This window comes from Eimeria acervulina, genomic scaffold (assembly GCF_000499425.1).
Source record: "Eimeria acervulina Houghton genomic scaffold, Eah_scaff156, whole genome shotgun sequence".
NCBI lineage: Eukaryota > Apicomplexa > Conoidasida > Eucoccidiorida > Eimeriidae > Eimeria > Eimeria acervulina.
Genome location: NW_013550199.1, coordinates 11,076 through 27,266, shown reverse-complemented (window position 1 = coordinate 27,266; position 16,191 = coordinate 11,076). Strand labels below are relative to the sequence as shown.

The 16,191-nt window shown below is 39.6% G+C and overlaps 2 protein-coding genes across 2 annotated transcripts in view; one reads left to right on the top strand and one right to left on the bottom strand.

The window, feature by feature from the left end:
• Window positions 1–5,855, bottom strand: part of EAH_00021730 (signal recognition particle 54 kDa protein, putative) — a gene marked incomplete at both ends in the record, with an annotated part of 6,101 nt that extends 246 nt beyond the window's left edge. The window contains 11 exons of the mRNA XM_013397042.1: window positions 239–410; window positions 721–826; window positions 1,519–1,633; window positions 1,879–2,036; window positions 2,431–2,531; window positions 3,068–3,216; window positions 3,549–3,699; window positions 3,904–4,003; window positions 4,465–4,618; window positions 5,174–5,494; window positions 5,778–5,855. Coding sequence (XP_013252496.1) covers window positions 239–410; window positions 721–826; window positions 1,519–1,633; window positions 1,879–2,036; window positions 2,431–2,531; window positions 3,068–3,216; window positions 3,549–3,699; window positions 3,904–4,003; window positions 4,465–4,618; window positions 5,174–5,494; window positions 5,778–5,855 — 1,605 coding nt within the window. The remainder of the gene's footprint in view (window positions 1–238; window positions 411–720; window positions 827–1,518; window positions 1,634–1,878; window positions 2,037–2,430; window positions 2,532–3,067; window positions 3,217–3,548; window positions 3,700–3,903; window positions 4,004–4,464; window positions 4,619–5,173; window positions 5,495–5,777) is intronic.
• Window positions 5,856–7,549: 1,694 nt separating this feature from the next.
• Window positions 7,550–12,604, top strand: EAH_00021720 (hypothetical protein, conserved; the record flags this gene model as incomplete). Its single annotated transcript, XM_013397041.1, has 10 exons — window positions 7,550–7,855; window positions 8,764–8,836; window positions 9,091–9,383; window positions 9,960–10,064; window positions 10,332–10,562; window positions 10,698–10,767; window positions 10,882–10,947; window positions 11,061–12,019; window positions 12,279–12,398; window positions 12,539–12,604. 10 exons carry the CDS (start codon window positions 7,550–7,552, stop codon window positions 12,602–12,604), a joined length of 2,289 nt encoding a protein of 762 aa, XP_013252495.1.
• Between the last annotated feature and the right edge of the window lie 3,587 nt (window positions 12,605–16,191).

The following is a 16,191-nucleotide window of genomic DNA, read 5'->3' as shown; positions in this document are numbered from 1 at the left end:
AAGCTAGCCAGCTACGCAGCTAGCTCCATAGCTAGCTAATACAGCATTTACAATATATATATATATATATATTCATTACAAAGCAAACAAACAAACAAACCTGCATATATAGACAAACAAATAAATAAATAAGACATATATATATATACTTATATACATATATATATATATATATATTTATTTATTTATTTATTTATTCATTTATTCATTTATATTTATTTATTTATTTATATATTACCTCTTTGAAGATGTTCATGATATTGCCTGCGCCTCCCATTTGTTTTAAAATGCGGGGATCGATCGCCGCCTGCATTTTGTTTAAAATTTGCTGAGGGTTTCTCGCTAAATTTTGCAGAGTTGTTTCTTTCGTCAAACCTACCCTGCCCATCTTGTTCACCATCTTGCTAAACCTAAAAATATATTCAAATAGAACCAAATCGCTACAAATAGATATAAATATATGCATATATATGTATATATATGTATATATACATATATATATATGCATATAAGCTATCTCTTTATATATATATATATTATATTTATATATTTATATATAATATTATATATATTATATATAGGTAGATATCTAACTCAGTAAACAGATGAATAAATATAAAAGAAATAACAAATAAATAGAGACATAGAACAACTCAATAACCAACTAAATAAATAGATAAACCCTAAACCCTAAACCCTAAACCCTAAACAACAACTCACTGTTTGTGCTGCTCCAGCAGCAAGCGAACCTCTTCCACCGAAACCCCAGACCCCTGGGCTACACGCAAAATGCGAGAGTCGGTGAAGGGCTTCTCGCAAGCTAACTCTGCACACAAACCCTAAACCCTAAACCCTAAACCCTAAAGTTCAATATGATCTAACAGCTGAGCCACAGAAGAAACCCTAAAATTAATTAGAGACTTTTTAAGTCAATCCAACGGAAGGGTTTTCTACGGACACTCTAAACCCTAAACCCTAAACCCTAAACCCTTGTCTGCGATTGGGAAGTATTGAACCCTCGCAGAAAGGAAGAAGAGCGTGGTGAAGCAAATTTAAAAAATAAATAAATAAACGCAACACCCAACAAAGACAGAGACAGACGTAAGCAGAGACAGGAAGATAAATAAAGAAAGAGACAGTAAGAACGCAGGGTTTAGTATTACTTAGGGTTTAGGGTTTAGTATTAATTAGGGTTTAGTATTAATTAGGGTTTAGTATGATTTAGGGTTTAGTATTTATTAGGGTTTAATGCTATTTAGGGTTTATGACGACAGAGGGCTTTAGAGGACTGCGGCTGTACGACCACCGAGGGTTTAGGGTTTAGGGTTTAGGGTTTGGGGTTTGGCTAAGCAGCGTTTGTCATAGAGTGGACAGCACCAGTTAGTCCTTTCAAGCGGAGAGGTGAGAGGGTTTATTAGGGTTTAGAATTAATTATAGCCCATTAGGGTTTAATAAGCTTCGCTATACATGATTAGCGTACATTAGGGTTTAGGGTTTAGGGTTTAGGGTTTAGCCCACCAGCCTTAGTCATAGAATCCATAGCACACGTCAGGCGCTTCACTCGAAGAGTTGCGAGTCGCTCTTCTCCTTTTGGCAGCAAATTCGAACCCAACCCCGGAATCATACTCATCACCTACGCGCAAACCCTAAACCCTAAACCCTAAACCCTAAACCCTAAACCCTAAACCCTAAATTCGAAACCATCCTAAACCCTACATAGGCAGCAAATTCGAGCCCAACCCTGAAATCATCCTCATCGCCTACTCACATAAACCCTGGTTTTGCTGGTTTTGCTTATGACTTGCTAGGGTGTAGGGTTTGCTAGGGTTTAGGGTTTATTAGGGTTTAGGGTTTAGGGTTTATTAGGGTTGTTCTTACTTTACTGATAGGCCCCATTTTGAGTACATTCTGAAACTGGTCGTACATATCTTGAAGAGTAAATTTACCCTTTGAAATTCGCTCAATCATCTCTTGCTGTTTCTCTGCAGATATTACTTCTTTTAAAGTGTTTACAAGACCACCCATGTCTCCTAGCCCTATTAAACAACAACATAAAAATATATTTAGTTAGTTAGTTAGTTATTTAGTTTACTTAGTTGTTTGTTTGTTTGTCTGCTTGTACATTTGTAATTAATTAGAATCTCATACCAACAATCAGAAAAAATCAAGGCTGCAACTGCCACCAAAAACCCTAAACCCTAAACCCTAAACCCTAAACCCTAAACCCTAAACACTAAACCCTAAACACTAAACCCTAAACAAAGAATAATAAACGCTAAACCCTAAACCCCAAATCCTAAACACTAAACCCCATATCTTTAGCTCCAAACCTCAAACCCTAACCATTCCCCAAACCCTAAACCCTAAACCCTAAACCCTAAACCCTAAACCCTAGAGCTCTATTTGAGTACTTTTATTAAAATGGATTACCTAGAAGACGGGAGACGAAAGAATTCGCATCAAAGGGGTCAAAATCATCAAAATGTTCGCCACTACCTAAAAATATAATTGGGGCTCCAGTTGCAGCCACGCTGCATGCATGCAACACCACCACCAAACCCTAAACCCTAAACCCTAAACCCTAAACCCTAAACCCCAAATAGATCCTCCAGCTGTACTACTTAGGGTTTAGGGTTTACAGCAAAACCCTAAACCCTACACCGACGTACCCATCTCCCTCGTGTACTTCACTAGGGTTTAATGCGCATAAAGGTAGTGTTTATAAACGGTGTTAACGAGGCAGTGTTTAGAGCTAGCTAGGGTTTATTAGAGTTTATTAGGGTTTACTAGGTTTTATTAGGGTTTATACTGGTTAATTAGGGTTTATAAGGGTTTATAAGGGTTTGTTGAGGTTTACAAGGCTTTATAAGGGTTGCTAAGGGTTTATAAGGGTTGATTAGGGTTTATGCGGGTTAATTAGGGTTAATAAGGGTTTATAAGGGTAGATTAGGGTTTGATCGGGTTAATTAGGGTTAATAAGGGTTTAGAAGGGTTGATTAGGGTTTGAGCGGGTTAATTAGGGTTTATAAAGGTTTATAAGGGTTGATTAAGATTGGGGTGTACGTACGCAGAAAGAGCTCCGCCTCCCTTTGCATGCCCATCTAACTTTGTTATTATTACACTTCCTACAGAGACGCTAGCAGCAAATGCTGCAGCCTGATCATAGCAAGCTTGCCCTATGTGCGAATCTACAACAAAGACGATATCGTCAGGGTTCTGAAACGCACAAACCCTAAACCCTAAACCCTAAACCCTAAACCCTTCCCATAGACGCTATGACCTTCCTATAAACCCTAAACACTTAATATGAAAACCCTAAAACCCTAAACCCTAAATATTATTAGCTTCCAATAAACCCTAAACCCTTGCTATACAAACCCTAAACCCTTCCTATAAACCCTAAACACTTGCAATGAAAGCCCTAAACCCTAAACAGACACGCGGAAACGGCTAACACACAAGCATGCCCTCCCCTCGGCTCCCCAACAAGCAACGCACCGGACCAGAGCAAAACCCTAAACCCTAAACCCTAAACCCTAAACCCTTACCACAGCATCTGCAACTTGCTGCATTTCTTCAAACAATGCAGCTTCTTGTCTGTGTCTGCCTGAGGTGTCTACGACAATCAGGTCGTAACGCTCATCTCTAAACTGCTGCACTCCCTCTTCCGCTATCTTCACCGGATCCGCCTCCGTGTAGCTGCGTTCAAACCCTAAACCCTAAACCCTAAACCCTAAACCCCCGGATGACTTTTTTCGACAGCGTCCCACTCTTAGGGTTTTTCTGGTGGGCATCCGGGGTTGAACGTACACTGTTTATTTAGGTTTACTAGGGTTTATTAGGGTTGATTAGGGCTTACTAGGGTTTAGAGTTTAGGGTTTAGGGTTTAGGGTTTAGGGTTACCTTCCAAAGAAGGGGATCCTCGCTTTGGTTGCATTTTGCTTCAGTTGGTCGAAGGCCCCAGCACGAAAAGTGTCAGCGCAAACTAAAGCAGTACGCCAGCCTAAACAACAAATAAATAAATAAAATAAATATATAAATAAATTAAATAAATCAATAATAAATAGGAAGTGAAGGAATTAATAGACGCACAGGCAGACAGAGAAAGAGCTGCAGCAACAGCAGCAGAAGCATCAAAATTTCAAGCCCCCAACAAACCACCACGAGCAACAGCAGCAGCATCAGCAGCAGCAGCAGCAGCAGCAACACGAGCATTAGCAGCGCAAGCTCAAGCAACAGGACGAGGATCCTAAGCCACCATGCACCCCAGCCGCTGCCTCTTCTGATGCTGCTGCTGCTTCCCCTGCTGCTGCTGCTGCTACTGCTGCTGCCCTGCTGCAGCTGCCCATTCTGCTGTTTCTGCTGCTGCTGCTCCCGTTCTGCTGCTGGTGCTCCCCGTGCTGCTGCTGCTGCTGCTGCTGCAGCAGCCCCTTCTGCTGCTGGTGCTGGTGCTGTGTATATTACCTTTGCGTTGATAGTATAATGCATATTTTGTGCAGGTTGTAGTCTTCCCAGAGCCCTGAAGCCCGACGAACATCACCACGTTCGACGAGCCGCGCTTCAAAGGCCGCGCTGTCTTCTGAGGGGTTAATAAACCCACCAACTCGTTTACTACACACTGAACAAACAAACAAACAAACAAACAAACATAATATATATATATATATATTTATATATATTTATGTTTATGTCTTCTGTGCGGTTAATAAACCCACCAACTCGTTAACTATGCCTCACTTACCTCAAATAAACACACATTAATATATATAAATATATATTATCTACATGCATAATATACATATACATATACATATACATATATATATATATATATATTTCATGTATACTTCTTTACATACAAATATATATATATATATATATATACTAAACCCTAAACCGTAGACCCTCAAACCCCTAGCAGCCCAGCCCTAAACCCTAAACTGCAAAGCGCTGCTGAAGGCCCTCCAGGGACGAAGGCGGCTTCTCGGCGTCTTATCCGCCAGCTAGCCACAGCTAGCCGCAGCTAGCTACCCAACTTACTCACTAGCTGTGGCGAGCTATGGCTAGCTAGGCGTAGCTGCGGCTGCCTATGGCTAGCTGTGGCTGCCTATGGCTAGCTGTGGCTAGTTATGGCTAGCTGTGGCTAGCTGTGGCTAGCTGTTAGGAAGATCACCTTCTGTATGATGCGTCTGGTGTTGACTCCCGCTGCTGCTGCCTGTATATACACCTCAGCCATCACATCTCCCTGAGGCCCCGCACTGACGGCTGCACCGCTAGCAGCATCGAAGCCCTTTGAGCCACCTGCAGGTGCTGCTCCCTTCTTCTTGCTGCTGCTGCTGCTGCTGCTGCTGCTGCTGCTGCTGTTGCTGCTCTGCTGCCGAATTTGCGTGTTGATCTGCTGCGTCACCTTCCGCTTAAACTCCTGCACAACCCGCAGCTGCACGTCTGCCAGCAGCAGCGCCCTGCAGACGGTCTTTACGCAATCATTTACCACCTGCAGCAGCAACAGCAGCAGCAGCAGGTGTAGCAACAGGTGCAGCAGCAGCAGCAGCAGCAACAGCAGCAGCAACAGCAGCAGCAACAGACCCCTTTTGACCTTCTTCCGCAGAAGAACACCAAAAGGCAACAAGCCGGGCTGCAGCAACAGCCCAAAGCTACTGAAGCCCTAAACCCTAAACCCTAAACCCTAAACCCTAAACCATAAACCCTAAACCCTAAACCCTGCAGCTGTCTGTTGTGTCTGTATTTAGGGTTTAGTGAACGACAGCTTTTCTCACGGCCTCATCAACAATTGTGGCGCTCTGGAGGTTCCTAAGAGCACCTGAAATCTGCTGCCCGAGCTCTGCAAGCACCATTTTCGCTGCTGCTGCTGCTGCTGCTGCTGCTGCTGTCGCTGCTGCTGTTGCTGCTCTTGTTGCTTCGGTTGCTGCAACCAACCAACTAGCAGCAGCAGCAGCTGTTGCTGCGGAGGCTTAGAAATCCCCAGGCGTGCTGCGGCTTCAGCCAAAGTGGACGCTGCCAAACGGAGCCACAAAAAACCCCTGCTGCTGCAGCTGCTGCAGCTGTTGCTGCCGTTGCTGCTCCTGCTGCTGCAGGGAAGGGGGGTTGCTTTCAGCTCTGCTGCTGCTGCGACACCGCACAGCAGCGCGATGCGGCGATCGGAGTTCAGGAGAAAATACTTCTGCGTAGGCCCCCCAGCGGCAAGCCCTAAACCCTGCTCTGGTCTCTTCTGTAAACCCTAAACCCTCTTGTGCTGCTGTGAGGGACAAAGAGAAAAGACAAAGGGTTTACTCCCATTAAAGAGACCCGCCTAATGAGGAGACAAATAGCAGCAACAAGAACGCTGAAAGAGAGAGAGAGTGAGAAGAGGCCCTCGACAGCGGCGGCGTGTCAGCCAACCACCCGTTCCAGGCCAAACCCTAAACCCTAAACCCTAAACACTAAACAATTTTAGGTAAATCGTACAGACAGACGAAGCATCAATCCGTTCATATACAGATGGGCGGAGCGCCGTGGCTGCATGCGAGGCAACCGAAGCGCAGGGCCCCCCACCTGCTGCTGCGGCTGTCTGCAGTTTTCTATTCCTCTCGTCTTCAAATTAATAAAATGATTAAATGCAAAAGATTAAAAGATTTCTCCTGCGTAAACTGACTCCGAATAAGAGGGGATTCTGCCTGCGCTGCAGTCGAGGCCGTGGGGCATTAATGAATGGACGCAGCTGTGGCTGTCGGTCGCCTTCTTGTTAGAAGGAGAAGCGAACGTAAAATGCTTCGTTAATTGCTTTTATATGGTTTTCCCGCAGCAGTTACTCTGGAAATTCAAAACTCTAATCGACGAAGCAGCAGCAAAACGCAACAGCTGCTGCTGCTGCAACTACAGCTGTTCTCGTCTTGCAAACCTGGCTAGCGGCAGCTGGCGTGCGGCTGCAATTGAATTGCTGCAGGAGAAACGACACAGTCAAAAAACACCAGATAATAAAAATAGATTATAAAAATGAAAAATATAAAGGAGTAATTTCATCGGATCAAGTGGAAATCCATATTGAATTATTTGCGCTGAGCCGGATGCTTGCCGCGCTGAACAGGGTTGTATGAGCGTACAATATTGAACACAGTTATAGATATTATTAATTCTTACCAATATAATAGAGGTCTTTCAAGGTTGTGTTCAGCTTTCTTTTCTTCTAGGTATAACGAAGAGGCAGGGTGTTAACTGCTGCGGTGTACATGCACCTCTGTTGCTTCCCTTGCATTTCCAGGGAAGAACGTAATGAGAAACTCGCTTATATGTCGATCAACCGACAAAAACAAAAGACATCAGGTTTATTTCTTGTTGTACTTCCTCCTTTCTTCCTAGAAAGATAAATAACCGTCGCTTTCCCTTGTTTTTGCAACCTGGTTTCCGTTTCGGAACTCGTGCGATTTCAGGAAAGGTTTCTGCAGAGTATCTGCAATAAGACCGGGTTTTTATTCCTGGTTCATTCATTTCCTTATTTGTATTATTGTTTCTTTGTTTTAGTCCTTCGTTTTCTTCTTTCTTCTCCATTGCAATGGAACGCGATGGAGTTGAAACGCAGGAGTTGTGCGTGCAGGCTTTGCGCAGCGTTCGTTCAGCAAGTGATGCGGATCTGCTGGCAACACTGAATGAACTGGAGGGATTTGTGCCTCAAGTTTCTGGAAATTTAAACTTAATAAATGCAGATGCCGCACAAGAACTCCTTTACATTACTCTAGAAGCAGTAAACTGCCTGAGGATGCCGGTAGCTCAGGCGGCGCTTCGCCTGTTGAACGACGGTCTACCGGAAGAGGGGTTGATTGATATATTGGCTTGTGATGCTAACCTCGCTTTATCATCGGTAATTGCTTAGCTTGAAATATGGTTAAAACAACTAAAATAAACACATCTAACCCTTATTTTTCAGGATCTACTCGCCGCGTGCACGAGCAAGTGCTGGGTACTTGAAGACTTCATCTCTGCGTCCGTTCTCGAACTGTCTGTTAAGCTTTACGTAAGCAAAGGCGGAGAAAGAAATTTGTTATTTATTAATAATTAATCAATTAATTAAATGAAAATTTCATTCCGTCCTCTTGCAGCTAAGAATGGTACAAGAGAACACCTCCCGCATGTTCGTGCTTCTCGGCGAATCGACGCATAGTACGCCTTCTTTTCTAAGAACAAACACAACAAAACAAAACAAAACAAGGCCAGATTAAATCTAATTAAACTAATAAACAAGAAACAATAAAATGAAAGAACGAAAATATATCATGCAAAGCGAACGCATTATTTCTTGCTTTTTCAGGCGTTGCAGCAGCGGCGTTAAGGGTGTCTCTTCTTTGTTTAGGACGTTGTCTAGCTGATTATCCCACTGGTAATACATCATTTAAATTGCAATATATGAGGGGAGCCCTTTAAACAAATAAATAATAATTCTTCCTTTTCCTTCCTCAGCCTCTGAACAACAAACGAAGAGAAACGACTTAGCCAGAAAATTCGCCTTTCAACGGCCAGCAGTTGCAGCAGGGCGGCTATTTCTGCTGCTATTAGAAAGCGCTGACGATCTCTTATGTCAAGTGAGCCTAGGGTTTAGGGTTTAGCGTCTAGGGTGTAGGGTTTGGGGGTGAGGCGAAACGCAACAACTGCACGCGTTCTTGCTTGAATTAGTGCGTAAGCAGCAGCGATAAACAGCAGCAAACCAAAGCAATAAGCGATTTAAAACATAATTAATTCTAAGCTTTTATTCAATACTCTTCTAACAAACAGGTGGACGCAGAGCTAGAGGAGGTCGTCGCCTGTCTCGTTGGCCGCCTCCCCTACGCAGTGACCGGCACCTACGGTGAAACTTCTAACTAAATTGCATCAAGTGTACAAAAGCATATATATATAAATATATATATACATATATATATTTATTTATACCCATATCTATGTCTAACTCTAAGTCTAAAGCTAACGCTGAAACTGAATATGAATGTAAATTCCAACGCAAATAAACCAAAATATATATATATATATGTAAACAACTACATATATACGTAAAAATACAAGTATATATATGAATTTAATCTATTTATATGTATTTATATTCAGGCCAAATAATTCATAAGGCCCTCCATGCCGTCGCCCCGGAGACGCCCGGCAGCAGACGAGGCGCCGCAGTGCCAGCAGAAGAATTCGACTTTTATAAACAAATTCTAAATTTTGAGGATTTGTTTAAAGTGCTGTTGCGAATGAAGACCTTCAACATCGACATCTTCATGCAGTGGAGAGACAAAACGCAGAAACGAACAGCAGCAGCAGCAGCAGCAACAACACCACCCGCAGCCGCAGCAGCAGCAGCAAGCAGCAAGAGGCGTGCGTATGACGCAGGAATATTTAAGCAGGTTCGTGGAGTTGCAAGAGGAGGAAGGAAAAAAGAGCGAACAGAATATTAATTAAGAAAGCAACACAAATATCACTAGCAGCAATACTAACAAACCCCTTCTGCAGCATCCACAACCAAGAGAGCGCATAGTATGCGACGATCTGGCTTTGTTTATATGGGAGGCAGACGGCATCAGTGTAAGTTATTTGTATTCTTTTAATCGATATCTTCTTTTCTGCTGCTTGAAACACAAACAAGAAACATTCATTCATCCATACATTCATTCACCTTTATAACAACAAAACCCTCAGGGACCCACAATACGCACTATCCCTCTCTATGCAATTACGCAAATAAAAAGCGAAGGGAAAAGACTAAAATTCGTTTATCTCCAGCTGCCGACAGAAGGTAAACCTCTGATAAAATACTTGTTTTATTTATTGTTCTTTTCATTGTTTTATGTGCTTAATTTACTATGACATATATATATATATATATATATATTATCGTATGTATATGATTGTTTGTTGATTATTACTAGTTGTCTTAACCATATAAACCAACAGGAACAGACCCTGGGCTTTTGCTGGAAGAGGCGGAGGCATTTTTAGAGGGAGTGGAAATCGCCTGTCTTTCATTCAATAACGAAAAAGATGCAGCAGAATTCAAGCGGCAGTTTCTGCAGCATTATCAGCTTGACGTACGTATGAGTTACATATACAAATAAATAATTAATTAAATGTATTGATAAATAAATATATAAATGTAATACTATATGCGCGCATATATAAATAAATAAGTGAGTGAAATGAATGAATATGTTAACAAATAAAGGCGAACAAATAGATGCATTGAAACGCAATAAACAAACAAATAAACGACTGAACAAAGAAATAAGCACTTTGATTAAATAATACTCCTTCTTCTTGTTTAAATTTGTCATTAATTCCTTTTTGTTCATATGCAGCAAATGGAAGATTACGACTTCGCCTTTCTTGAGGGGGTGGTAGACGAGCTGAGGGAACCTCTTGACGCAGCAAAGGCAGAACAGCTTCTAAAGCCATCACTGCTGCTGCATGGCTGCAGCAGCAGCAGCAGCAAAAGTGGAATAAACAGAAAAAACAACAAAGACAAACAACAGGGAGACGGCAGCAGCAGTACACATCAACAGCAACTGATTATGTTCGCCTCAACCAAAGTATGACGGCTGCTTAGAAACCGTTTCATCGAATACCAATTAAATATTATTAACTTTTAACATTCATAAAACTAACATTAAAATAATAAAACGAATTAAATAACGGCTGTTTCATCCCCTATTTGCATGCATCAGGAAATTCAAGAAGACGACAACCTTAGCACCCAGGAGCCGAGGAGGAGGGAGAGCTGGCAAGAGAGAACAGGTCCGTCGATCCCCCTCAAATAGGACAATAAACATTAAATAAAACATATTAAACAAATAAACAAACAAATAAATAAACATTGAAGAACTATTTCTTCATATTCACGCTGTTCAGATGGCAAGAAACGGATCTTCTCTCCTGTTAGACAGGGGAAGGCCGAGGCGCGCAGCGACCCAACAGGTTGGTGAATGTTGGCCTTTAAAAAGCCGTTAAAAAGCGAGAATAAATACAAATATGTAAACATAAATGCATATTTACATTAATATATACTACTTTTTTCCCCAAAACCACAGAGAGCTGCAGAGGACCCTCGTACGCTCAAGCCTATCATCACCCTCTTGCTAATAACGACGGCCGCCCGCGGCCGCCTCCTCCTCCTAAACTCTCTCAATGGAGACGCATCAGCCTTGCAACAACAAAGAGCAGCGATACTGAAGCGTTTGGGTTTCCTCTGACTGAAAATACCCTGAAAAATCACGACAAACAACACCAAGAAGACGAAGCCAGGAGGGGTGGAGAGACCAGTGGACAGACCATTGGAGAACAACTGAAGACCGGAAGAGGAAGCAAGAACAAAGAAGCAGAAGATATGCAAACAGAAGAAACACACGAAGAACAAACAGATCACCCAAGAAATCAGCTGTTATTTCAAGAAGAAGACAGCCTAAATGAATTGCCTCCACTGACGAAGCAACTGGGCAAAAAAACACGAACACAGACGCACACACAGCAACAACAGAAGCAGCAACGGAAACAGCAACAGCAGCAGCAGCAGGTGCAGCAGAGCCAGCACCGGCAGCAGCCACAGACGACGCAGCAGCAGCAGCAACAACCGAACCAACAGGCAGCAGCAGATGCATCAAACGACTACAATGCCCCTATTCTGCAGCAGTCTCCTTCTTCCTTCAAACGCTGTGAGATCGGAGGGACAGGAATTTCTTCGTCTGCATGCAGCGTCCGAGTTGACAGTGTAGATGGAAAGGGAGATAACAGAAGAAGACAACAGACGCCATTTGAAACACCAATATCAGCAGCAGCAGCAGCAACAGCAGAAGCAACAGAAGCAGCAGAAGCAGCGGAAGCAGCAGCAACTGATGCACGAGAATCGCCGCAGAAGTATATCTCTTCTCCTTCTGTTGCGGCTTCTTGCCTTCCTCTACCTCCACAGAACAATGTGGAAGCAGCATCAGAACAATCAAAAGAGGCCAATGCGAGGGAAGACCAAACAGAGAACAGCAGCCTGCATGCACTTGTACGTGTCTCTTTCTTTGCCTCTTTGCTATCACAAACAGCAGCACTGTCTTTATTTACGTGTTTTTAATTCGTTTTTATTTTAGGCAGCATGCAGCAAAGAAGCCGAGGAGCAAACAAATCAACTGGCCAGCAGAAAAGACAAAGAAGAAAACATCTCTTTAAATAATTTTTCTCGCCAGCCTCTTCTGCTGTTTACACACGAAAACACCAGAAAAACACAAGTGCAAATGCAACCAGAATTCTTCGGGGCTCTTCAGCTGCACGAACAGCTGCAGGTGCACCTGCAGCAGCAGCAGCCGCAGCAGCAGCAGCAGGAGCTGGCGAGCAATATGCTGTGGCAGCGAGGAGTGGAGACGGAGAGCATCACAGGCCTCCTTGTAAGGCTGAGTTTTTCGCAGCTATAATAATAAATTGAATGGCTTGAATAATAAAGAATGCAGAATAATAATAAACAAATTAATAATCAAATAATAATTAACTTGTCGGTCTTTCATTATTTCTTTGTTCGTGCTTACAGGCAGCCTTAAAGCAAAAAGTACAAGAGGCAAAACTAGCTAAGGTGGAGGAGGCCCGACAGACGTGAGAGAAGCAGTTGCAGCAGTTGTTTGAGCTACTATTAATTATTAATTGTCTTATTATTTATAACGCTTGTTTGTTTGTCTTAATATTCTTTTCTTCTGTCTCCTAAAGGGCGACGAAACTGCAGCAGAAAACAGCAAAAAAACTGCTGGCGCTGCTGCAAGCGCAGCAAGAGGAAAGGCAGCAATTGCAGCGATCCTATGAAGAGGTGAAGAAAATAATAAAATGAATATTTAAAATAAATTATTTTAATTAACTCTAAAGAATTTATTATCTACCAATCATTAAATTAAGAGGCGCTTTTTGCGGTATTGCATAGTCTATTATATATACATGTTTTGTGTACAATAGACAGAAAATCTATAAAGTATATAAAATATATAATGTATATAAATTGTTTAAAATATATGAAATATATTTGAATTAATACTTCTTCTCTCTTGCAGGCAAAGAAGAAAATACTGCACAGACTGGCAGCGCAGACAAAGACAGCGCAAGTGATACCAACTTTAAACATTTCTGCTCCTAACACCTTCAATAAAGAAAAGACAGAAGAACTAAAACAAGTAATGCTTTTGTTTGCTTTTGCTTATTATTAATCAGCCTTCTTTAACTAAATCTTCTTATTATCATTTTTATCTCCTTTGCTGTTGCTGTTTGTATTTGTTTGTTTTGTTCATTCAACGTCTTTTCTTGCATTTTTCTGTTGTTTATCTTGTTATTGTTTATTTTGTTTATTTATTATTTATTTCTTTTATTGGGTATATTTTTATTGCTTTAAGCAACAGCGTTTTCCTGTTGTTGTCTATCATGTTATTGTTTGCGTTGTTGAATTAGTATTTATTTCTTTCATTATTGTTTTATATTTATATTGCTTTAATTGTCTCTATTTATTTATTTTTCTTCTTTCTCTCTTCTCATCGCCTCTCTTTCTTCTTTTCAGGCTGCATGCGAAGAAATCGCCAAATGGGTGGACGAAGTCAAACAAAAAATTCGAACAAAACTACAAAATGCAAATGCAGTGAGAACTAAACAAAGTAATAATTATAGTTATCATTACAATAATATTAATAACAGTTATACTAATTATTATTATTATTATTATTACTGCTGTTATTATTATGCAATGTAATATAGAATAAATAATATAAGTACTTTTATTTTTTTCATCATGCATGTTTATGTTGGTGGGTGTTTGATTGGCTAGTTAATTGGCTTGGTGTAATAATATAAATATAACGCATTATAAAGAGTGTATGCATGTCTATATGCATATAACATATATACGATATAATATATATATTATATACGTATATAGTTAATATCTATATACAATATGTATATATTATATAGTGTAAGTGTATATATTATTATCGATTTGTATGACTATGGTGTAAATGCGTTAATTGACGCTCTCTTTTTCGTCTTTTTTATTTGTATAAACTGCAGAATGCAGCGTTGAAGTGCGTTTGATGAGAAGACGAAGAGGACAAGAAAAGAAAAAGATTAAATTACTTTTAAAGCAAACGCCAAACAAAACGAAGAAATAATGCGTGCCTGTCTTCAACTCTAACAAATGCAGCTCGAATATATTTAAACAAACCATTTCAATTTATTTTAAAAGAATTGAACAATTATTTTTTTAAAATTTTAATTTATTTGAAGCAATTATTTTATTATTTTAAACAAACCATCTAAATTTATGAAAAACGATTATTTAATTGTATTAAGAAAAACTTTCTTAATACAATTAAATAATTGAGTGAGTGTATTGAAAGCAAATATTTAGTTATATTCAACAAGCCGTTTAAACGCATTTTTAATCAAATGTTTAAATATGTTTATAAGCGAAGAAGCGATGTAATTTTATATTAAATAAAATGCTTTAAATACAGGAGAACAAAGTACTTGAGTTAATTTTAAATAAATGTTTAAATATATTTACTGACAAGTGGCTTTGCTTTTGAACAACTGTTTAAATATATTTATAACGAGTTATTCATATTCAATATAAAATAATTATTTAAATGTATTTTAAAAAAGCAATTTAAATTAATTTTAAATGCATTTAAAGTAGGTTTTAATAATAATAATTAGTGGGATATATTTCTAACAAATAATTTAAATTTGTTTGTTTGCATATTATTTAAAAAATAACTTTTTAAATTTATATTCAATGAACGGTTTATATTTACGTTTAAAAAATTGTTTTGATGATGATGTGTCTAAGTAATGAGTTAAATCTATTTTAATTAGTTGCTCTAATATATTTCGAGCAGACAATTTAAAAATGTAGTTAAACATACTATTTAAATTTGTTTCTTTAAGATGTTTAAATTTATTTCTTTGATTTTTATTATGTTGATTATATAAATTTCAAAGAGGTAATATCGATTGTTTATAACGACACAGTTAATCGCTTAAATCCTTTTTTCTAATAAAATAAATTGAATAAACATATTTTAATTATTTTGTTTGTTTGATCAATGTTTTAATTGAATATATTTCTTCATTTTTATATCTTTTCTTCGCTCTTTACTGCTTGCAACGATAACAACAGCGGCTCTGACCCTTTTGAATTTTTTCTTCTTTCTTTTTTGTTTTTGTTTATTTATTTATGCTTTGATTTTAAAATGTTTATTTTTATTTGTTTTATTAATTAGAATAAAATAATAATTTTATAAAATAATTATTATTCTCTCTTTAGAGGGAATCGAAGCCCCTCCAGCCCCAGAGTGACCATAGGCGATTATAGCGGTTTTAATTTCTTTTTTATTATTTTGTAAAATTAAATTAAAAGAAAAGTTTAAAAATAAATTTAAAAAGATATTTTCTAGAATTGTATTTCAATGAGTTATGCTGAAGACAGAAGAAACGGCGAGAGTCTTCATCGCCCTTTCGCTGCATTTTTAGATTTTGTTTTGCAGTAAAAGAATTAAAAAAATATATTTATTTGAACTTAAATTCAATTCAAATAAATAAATTTTAATTATTCGTCTTTCAGTATTATTCAGCCCTCCTCTTTTCTTTTTCTTACAACAACCAACACAAAAAGAAACAGCAGCAAAAGAGTTTAACTTAGCAGCAGCAGCAGCAGCAGCAGCAGCAGCAGCAGCAGCAGCAGCAGCAGCAGCAGCGACAGCAGCAGAAGCAGAAGCAGTGTTTAGTTTCGCAGCAGCAAGAGGGTTTTGATAGAAAACTTCCATGAAGACCGGCGTCGGGCAACTGCGCTTTTGTTACCTGATCTCCAAACCCTAAACCCTAAACCCTAAACCCTAAACCCTGATGGCGTCATCTGAGGAGGAGACATCAAACCACTACGGGGTTTTAGCAGTTGCTTATGCTGAGGCATGCAGCAAGAAGAAGCGAAGCGTTCATTCATTGTTGTTTAAACAGCTACACTCTGCTTCTACAACATTTAATAAAGATATCCCTTTGAGTTTGATTTGTAAAGGAAATGAAGCAGAGTCTTTCTTACATAGACTTACAGATGAAGATCTGCTGCTGCTGCTGCAGGTGCTGCAGCAGCAAGAAGCGCAGCTGTTGCTGCTAAACCTCTCTTATCATGCATTAACAGAAGCAGCAGGAGAG